This window comes from Pundamilia nyererei, unplaced genomic scaffold (assembly GCF_000239375.1).
Source record: "Pundamilia nyererei isolate P.nyererei 1_Seehausen unplaced genomic scaffold, PunNye1.0 scaffold00054, whole genome shotgun sequence".
Classification (NCBI taxonomy): domain Eukaryota; kingdom Metazoa; phylum Chordata; class Actinopteri; order Cichliformes; family Cichlidae; genus Pundamilia; species Pundamilia nyererei.
In genome coordinates, this window is record NW_005187455.1 from 1,855,763 (window position 1) to 1,864,647 (window position 8,885).

The 8,885-nt window shown below is 39.1% G+C and overlaps 1 protein-coding gene across 3 annotated transcripts in view; it reads right to left on the reverse strand.

Annotated features, from left to right (window-relative positions):
* Positions 1–1,593: 1,593 nt before the first annotated feature.
* abch1 (ATP-binding cassette, sub-family H, member 1) overlaps positions 1,594–8,885 on the reverse strand; it is a 32,800-nt gene continuing 25,508 nt past the window's right edge. For all 3 annotated transcript variants that reach the window (XM_013910998.1, XM_005733704.2, XM_013910999.1), the window contains exons 18-20: positions 7,955–8,114; positions 6,658–6,762; positions 1,594–4,858 (exon numbers count right to left, since the gene is read on the reverse strand). In XM_013910998.1, coding sequence (XP_013766452.1) covers positions 4,752–4,858; positions 6,658–6,762; positions 7,955–8,114 — 372 coding nt within the window. In that variant the 3' untranslated portion in view covers positions 1,594–4,751. The remainder of the gene's footprint in view (positions 4,859–6,657; positions 6,763–7,954; positions 8,115–8,885) is intronic.

Genomic DNA, 8,885 nt, shown 5'->3' on the forward strand with positions numbered 1-8,885 from the left:
AAGCATGCACAGACTCATTATCTCCCATAAACATGAACAATGGGCCATGAGGCATGCTTACCACACATAGTCATGTTCCATCACTTCAGAGGAGGAAATGCATTAAATTCCCCCAACCCCAACCCTTAGGCTTTGATCATATATTTTTCTTATGTTTCTAGTCCCCAAAAGTTGAGTCCCCTCAATGCGACTGAATAAACAAATAAAAGCACTAATAACATTAATCTGACGCAAACAAAGGCACACAGAGTTCAAACAGTCAAGCAGTCAGGTAAGAATACAAGACGCAGTGGGGTCCTCTCCATCACTAAGGCAACAAACACAATGACGCAACTATGAAGTCATCAAATAAATCCATCGTGCATGGCCTCCGGGTGTTTATCGTAACCACAGGAATTGCGGGGATTTTATAGGCATCGAGTGAAATCTGGCATGGCTCCAATATTCAGAAGGAGGAGACAAAGAGAGGATTTTTCAGACGAGTTTATTGTATGAGAATACATGAATGCAGACACGCTTGTCCACTTTCACAGTGCATAAATGTCACAACACAGGAATATAAATGCTTTACATGCCCTTTAGGGAGAGACAGCGGAGGTAGAGTTTGGAGCAGAGAGGATGTGATTCAACCTGGCAGCACAAACCTTCTTATGAAGGTTTATATGAACTGCAATACTCCAACTACAAAAAGACTAAACTCTGAATAAGACTTGGCTGCTTCTAGTCATGCTATCGAGGTGAACTGAAGAAAACTTTCAGACTTGTATTCACTGAAAAAAAATGTTTAAAATTTCTTAACAACATAAAATATTTTTGATAAGATCATCAGCGATTACATTTGCTTGGGTGTTCGACACTCATAGTTCAGCTAATCTGCTTTCTGAGGGCATTACGGGTGTTTGGTCAGATCTGGCTGATGGTGGCTTGGCAACACAGACAAACAACACAACAAATGTAGTGATTTGACTGCAAAAAACTCAATTGCAACACGTCTGATTTGCGCAACCACTTCTTGTTGTTCCTTCAAAATGAAGAAAAAAAAAGAAAGATAAACTGGCTTATCGACATTAACTGAGAAAACACATTTTCAGAATAGGGAAATCGGACATTTCAAGGACACAAGCAGCCGTTACTCTCCGCAGGGTACACCACAAAGCTGCGCAGGCTGCAGTAAGGCGTAGCAGTAGTTCAGCTAAATGCTGAAATTAATAACAAAGCAATGAAAAATGCAGATCTCTTGGTGGCGCAGAACTAAAGGTCAGTGAATGTTGTGCTGCATCCATCTTGTCTAAAATACTTAACCTTTTCATGCATGAATTATGACAACCTCAATCAGGATTTTTTCTTTTAGCATTTTTAGTAATCTTTAGGCATGAAAGGATGAATAAAAATACTTGAGAAAACAATGCTGATTGAGGTTGTCATAATTCATGCATGACAGGGTTTAATAACAATAATTACAATGAAACACGTCATACATCTATAGTAACATTGAACAACCAGTGGGTGGCAGGGTATGCAGTGACACATCAGTGTCCAATGCAGAGGTTTATGTGCAAGTATACCACCAACATGACACAAATACAAGAAAACAGCCTTTGAATAGCTGTCCACTGTAGTGACCACTATGCGTGAAAGGGTTAATTTGATATGCTTGTCTTTGAGGTGTCGTTAGTATTATAGAACCAATACAGGAGAATCCCCATAGCTCATTTAAATCAGAATCTTTAGTTGGATCATTGCAGTTCATGTAAATCATAAGATGCAAAGACATGCAGGCTTTTGCTCAGATGTTTGCGTTTACATATTATTTAGCTGTAGGTACTGGAGTGTGGGAAAGTAAATGTAAGTAGTGAACACAAGATTATTACTCAGTAATCGATACAAAGCACTTTTGAACAAAAATCAGAAATTTTACACAGATCAAACTGAGTTTTTGGCAACAATATATCAGCTTTCCAAGAACAAACAAAACAAAACAAAAGCATTTTCACAGAATCAGCAACAGTTTTACACGAGCTGTACCAATTTTACCACCACTTTAACATGATTTTATATAGAGACACATTATTGTGTGATGAAAGTCAACTGAGGCACAGAGGTAAGAATATGAACAGAGCTACAGTATATCCTCACAGTGTGGCAAAATACAGTAAAGTCCATTTAGAAATCCTCTGAACATAATAGAAAGCTGTTTAAATAAGATGAATAAGTCAACGCTCCCCTATTTCTACCAATCAAGAACACAATGTCCCATAAAATGTGCGACAGGAACACTGATGAATGTACAGCAGAGCAGCAAGAGCAGATTTACAGTGCAAGAAAATCTCAGTACACAGCATGGTGTATGCACATCATCATTAAGCCATAATGTAAGCCAACACAAAGCAAGCAGAGGGACTTACAATCATTTAGATTCATTATTTATCTTGTTAAAGGACATATTAATGATATAACTGCCATTACCAGCACTGTTGCATCATGGGTAAAAAACCAACCAACATTGTGCATCAGTATGTGTTTTTAGATCAACAGGATGGAAACAAAAACTGGGTAAAAAGTAAAATCTGATTTATTAAACATTAATGAATGTAAACATTTCGAAATCTTAGAGTGGCACGACATGTAATGCTGGTTTGGTGCTTTTGCAGCACCGTGGGTCTCTCAAAGGTTTTTACATTTAAAGAAACACTTTGATATTTTGAGAAAATAGATAAAAGGATTTTTTACCAATGTCACTTCTTAAAAAGCTCTTGAACAGCAAAAAAATACTTGTGGTTGAATAGGTCCTTATTTTTATTTTAGTTCAGTCGTTTAGTTATATTTTTTTTGATGAACCAAAACATGTATTAACCTTTAAATATTTTTGTGGTTTTTTTTTAAATTGGGCAGGTTGTTTTACCCTTTCCTGTATTAGCGCTAAGCTAAGCCAACAGTTTACATCTTCCCCTATTATTAGGCCACCAGAAAGTCAAACTATTCCTCTGAAGACATGATGCTATGGGTAAAGGCAGACAGCTCACTGGTTTACACTTAAGTTATTCTTCTGCAGTGAATCTATGCAGACACTACGATGTAGCGTACACAAGTTGCCCACATGGTTTTCCAGCATTTACACCTGCCCTTGCATCAGTGTGTCATATAATTACATTGCTGGGGAGGTGCACATCAGGTTATTGTGCATGGTTTCTGGTTATGATGCACCTATGATGTAGATTTAAGACAGAAAAATAAACAAGCTGTGAGATATAGGCATGTCTTGTTTTAAAATTGGTTTTCTCATTGTTTATTCTAACCTCTAATTGGAAGCATACCCTCCAAAACAAAGAGTGGTATCTGTTGTAGGATGTCAAAGCACCCCCAAAGTCAAAATTAAAATTTCTTCATTGCAGTTTACTTCTACATAAAAAAGGAAGGAAAACCAAGCTTTCTGACTATAAACACCTTATTTCTGCATTTTCATTTGATTTTTCTTCCCTTTTTTTTTCTCCCTACTTTCCATAGCATGTTTAATTCAAAGCAGCATTACTCCTGTGTGCTTTTAATCTGTATTATTCTTAAAGAAAGATTAATAAAAAGTCTGAGCAAATTAAATGTCTGTGTAAAAAAATATAGTTGTATGGATTAGGACAGCTATATACCAGCGAAAGGAAATCTGTCCAAGAACCTCCACTCTGTCCAGCAAAGTAGAGAGAAATAATAATTAAAAAACAGATACAGTACCAATACTTTCCCCATCACCAATCTCCTCCTAAAAGAGACGCAGGCACACAAAAAAAGAGGAAACCTTCAGGCTGAATAATGCACCTCTACGTGACGATTTTTCAGCACCTGGTAACACGGTGAGATGAAACCACTTCCTGTCAAGTCATAACCAGACAGGACAAAAAGCTGAACGCAAACATCAAAAGCGAGCAGATAGAGAAGATGGTGTTTCTGTGGGTGAGAACCTTCTGAGCAACACGATGCAATCAGCACTTTAAAACTAGTCCCACGACATTATGCAACAATCCTCCACTCAGGTTCTCTGCTTGAAAAACATTTTCACATTTTCTTGTGGACGAAAAGCTTCTGTTGTGCTAAAATTCTTCTTTTTTATATAAACTTGAACAGATTTGTCTGTTTAATGCAAATATACACAGGATAGACAGTATATACTGCAAGGACAAAAAACTGTTACATTCACTTCCCCCCCACCCCCCAAAAAATGGACTGCTCCACTTGATGTAATATAAAGTGTATTACAGAAAAATCTTTAGTAGCATTAAAGACTAAGGCCAAACAAAAATAATAACACGTGACCCTGAGCTGGTGCATGGCCGTTCAGATGGTGTTGAGTTAAAGAAGCTACGGATAGAATTGAAACAAACTAAAGGACCACACACGATACTTAAATAACATATTGTGCATGTAGATTTTCTACCTTGTGTATTTCTGTGTGCAGCATCCTAAATTCACACTTGCGTTTAAACAGGCCAAAGGCAACTGCTGCAGGTTCAGGCAGCTGGATAAGGGACCCCAAGAGTCTATGTTTGTAAGTGTGTGTGAGAGAGACATAATTTGGAGGAGAGCGACTGATGCATTCAACCCATCAAACTATTAAACCACAGTGAACCCCTCTCCTCCCTTTTCCCTCTTGCTGTTGCCCCAGTCCATCCACATGCAGGAGGCCCTGGTGAGTCGTTGACTTCAGGACTTCCGCTGACCGCTCCACCCCCCCATTCTGAGGGAGGCTATGTGGGGTGAGCCTGTCACGTCCGCAGCTTCAGGATGACTGTCGCCAGGATGAGGAAGAAAGTGTTCCAGCCCAGGGTAACAGCGAAGCCTCGCCACACCATCATCCGAGACAGACCCCAGCCTGATGGGAAGATTTATATCTACAATTACTACATAGATTAAAAAACAAAAGAAAAAACAAGCAAAGAGTGGACACAGAAAAAGACAAGGTCGACGATTTCAGCACCAGATTTATGCAAACTGTGATCAAAAAGTTCTGAGACTGCACCTACAAGAAAGCAGAAACTCTACCCCCTCACTTCAAGGTTGTCTCTATATGCACTTATGTGTATTTCCCTGAGCTCGTGCCAATTTAAGATTTCTTTCTAACCACCCTTTTATTTGTGATTTGTGCAGAGAGCAAGCATCAGCTTCTGTACCCATTTGACTCTTCATGTTGAGGACCATCAATGGGAGCTGGGCTGCAACTCAGAGACGTGTCAGGCATGTCAGATCAATTGTGCAAAAAAGGAGCATGCTTTTACATTTTTTGTTAGATATATTTACAGTGTTGTGCACTGTGACACTGTCCAATGGGTCAGACTGCCAGTGGGAAGCTCTAATGTAACCTGTGTGTGACCTTTGATGAAATTCCCCCAAACTGTGGTATGCATCACCCACCCGGCTTAACAGATTGATCCCTGCAACTTCTTCCGACAAAATAAATACAGGTTGAAGGTTGTTGTTTTGCAAACGCACACCTGCAAGTGGTCAGAGTGGACACGTAGAGATCAAAGACAGGGCAAGACTGCTGAAAGAGACCCCGGTGTTTCAATAAAAATCAGGGACAAATTTTGCTTTTTTTTTAATAGCCGACAGTCTCTGAAGAATTTTATAGTTTTCCAAGACTTTAGTAAACTAACCCTTTATATCAATAAGAATAAGAAAGGGTTTACAAAAAGTGGACACAACGTGATGTGATTTAGAAATTTGTAACTTGTGTCTCTTTTTTTCTGTCTATTAAAAAATTATCAATCAAAAAAAAAAAAGAACTAAAGTGACTCACAGATGTAGCTTCAACTCATTTAAAGCTGACCTACTGTTAAATTTTCATGTCTGCTGGACTCTGTTAGAGTTGCTATGCATGTTTTAAAATAGACCTCAGAGCGCCCCTTAGTTTATCCTCGATTTGAAATAAGCTGTTGTAGCTCATTTTGCTTCACGCCAGTTTTCTTATAATGGGCTCCCCTTTGAAGTTGGGGAACCCAAGTGTTTCGAGCAGACTCAAATTTTATCTCACAGGGATCTCTCATATATAAGCTGACCTCAGTATCTCAAAAAGGTTTTAGTACAAGCTTCGACCCCTGGAAAAAAAAGAAAATAAAACAAAGCATAATAGATTGATCTTAAATCTGGGTCTGAGTTTATAGACAGGGACATCTTGTATGAGATTAAACAGTCATCAAGTCCAGTTAGCAAATGTGGCAGGATGAAGCTGCATTTTCCATGGTAAAAGAAAAGAAAGGTGGCAGTTCATTTCCTAAATTGAACTCTGACATTGTGGACTTGTCCCTGTGAGATTTTTTCCACCACACCTATACGATAAGGCCTTCAAACAGGAAATGGCTCCTCCGACTTCCTCTGTATCAAATAGCACAAGGGGAGCTCGTGCTGTCATCAAGTCTTATTGTTCAGAGGTCAACAGGAGGAGAAAAGATTGGAAGACAGATGAAACCACTACACCTCCTGAGAGATGAGTTACACTGGACCCAGAGCTGATTAATGATTTAGTCAACTGGCTCCGTTGTGCACAACGTAATCATCTGAGCCGTGCACACGCTGCTAACTCTTACACGCTACCAATATGCCATATGGTGCGCAGCAACAACACATGACGTTAAACTGTTGTTGTGTGTGATGTGTTCTGTGCATGAGCGTTACCTCTGTACATGATACAGCGAAGGGCTTCTGAGGCGTAGGTCTGAGGAAGGACCAGGCTAAGGTAGCGGAGAGGATACGGGATACATTCCACGGGCCAGATGATACCTACATGACAGGACAGAGAGGACAATGTGTCAGATGTGGGTAAGATATCATTTACACCTCCAGCAGGAATGCTTTGTGTCTAGATTCTGATAACAAGCAGGCTGTGAAGCATTAAAATAATCTGCCCTTTCTCTTGTTTTTTTTCCTGTTTTTTTCACATTCCAAATCAGGTTCAAAGTTCAGTCTGAGCAGCTGAAAAACTAATCTCACTTCACGGTGCATTTAGCAGCTCTTCTGCAGCAATCACTTCATCAGCACACAAATTTTGCTTTGAATTGCAGATGTTCAGAATTCCATCTTTTTCTAAGGTAGTCTGGACTCAGAGTTCAAAGATGGAAATATTGTGATATGGCTGGAAGATCCAGAGCAGAACAGCAACAGGATGAACACTGCAGTGGAGAGATTTTATTCACTGCTGTTTCCGTCCTTTTAGGCCACAGCATCAAAATAAGAAAAAGCCTTTAAAGAATTTCTTATTATTCTGTGTGGTCTGACATCACAGATGTATGCAGAGTAACTATTACATCCTCCAAAAATATCTTCAAAAATATCAGTTTCTTTACTCATGAATCATTAACTGGGACTTAATCAAAGGAATAACAAGCATGTCAAAATTATATCACAAATCTGATATGCCTCACACTGATATAAGAGCATTTTAATTTCATTGTATATTTCAGGCATGTTTTTCTTGTCTGCATGTTTTTTCACTGGATTTTGTTGTTGTTGTTTTACGTGGCCCTTGGGAAGACTAGCAACCAGTTTGTGCAACTGCAGGGCTGCTAACAAGAAGTCTGATATGATATGAAAACACTGGATGACTTAGTGTGCATAAGAAAAACCAAAATTAAAGAAAATCTGCTACAAATGATTAAACATCAGTGAGTTAGGCAGTTGGCTTTAGTCTTTGTAAGCTTATTTGCACATCAGTGTCAGCAAAGGATAAACACATTTCCCATAATGTATATATACAAAATATTACACATCCTCCTATAGCTTCTAAAGTTTTGAGCTTTTAATCCAAATAAAACCATCATTTATTTGCACTACCTACACAAATGCTTACACCCAGTTCACAACATCAAAGATGATTTAATCAGATTCTAATTCCCTGATTCAGTGATGCTCAGACTCACACCTACTGTGCTTTTTAAGGCTTTTTACACTCACAACAGTAAATCTCACTGCTTACCACTAAGGATGAGGTTGGGGTAGAAGATACCCAGAGCGGCCTGGTTGGCGCTCTGCTCGTCATCGATTGCAGATGAGATGACGAGGCCAAATGAGATGCCTGTGACACCCTGCAGGACTATCAGAATTATGACGAGCACCAAGGACCCTTCGTTAGGGTTCTGCAAAGACAGAGAGAGAGAAAGAGATGAAGAGCAGGGGTAAGAAAAAGATAAGCTTGATTAAGTTGTGGGCATTTTAAATGCAAAGCTGCAGCAGACCTAAAAGTTAAGAAAAATAGAGGGGAAGCTAGAACAAAGCAGTACTTCCAGCATCATAAACATGGGTAAGGGCCTTCCATCGAATTATTACTAAGACGGTGATGGAATTACTAAAAATCATATGGTTGGAAAAGAAAAATCTTCAACGACTAAGTGAGATAATTTTCTGCACAGTGTGAAGAAAACCTCTTTGCTAGGGTGCATAAAGATTGAACTCTGGATCAATGGGAAAAGGGAATAATCTCATATTTACGCTGTTCCGGACTGACTGGTGTATCAGCGTAAAAACAGAGGTGGATAAAGTGATGCACCTATTACGTCTACTTCCTGTGAGCCTCTCGGGGGCTGTGCTATGATCTGGGGTTGCTTCATTTTGTCAGGTCTAATTCAGCAACATTATGTACCCCAAAAATGAGGTGAGCTGACTGCCTGCATCTCATCATCAGTTCTGCTCTGCTTGGAAATAAATGTTGTAACATTGCATAAGGTCATCAAAATGATGCCACAGCTAATGTGCTGTGATTAAAGCTAAAGATGGTCAAGTATTCAATATTGTTTTAGCGAGCACAGTATTTCTTATCACAAGTAGAAAAAGCTGAATAAACACAGAGAAACTGCAGCATTACAACCAGATTTTTAAAACTTAGAAACAATGTAAGCTTTTCTTGTAAA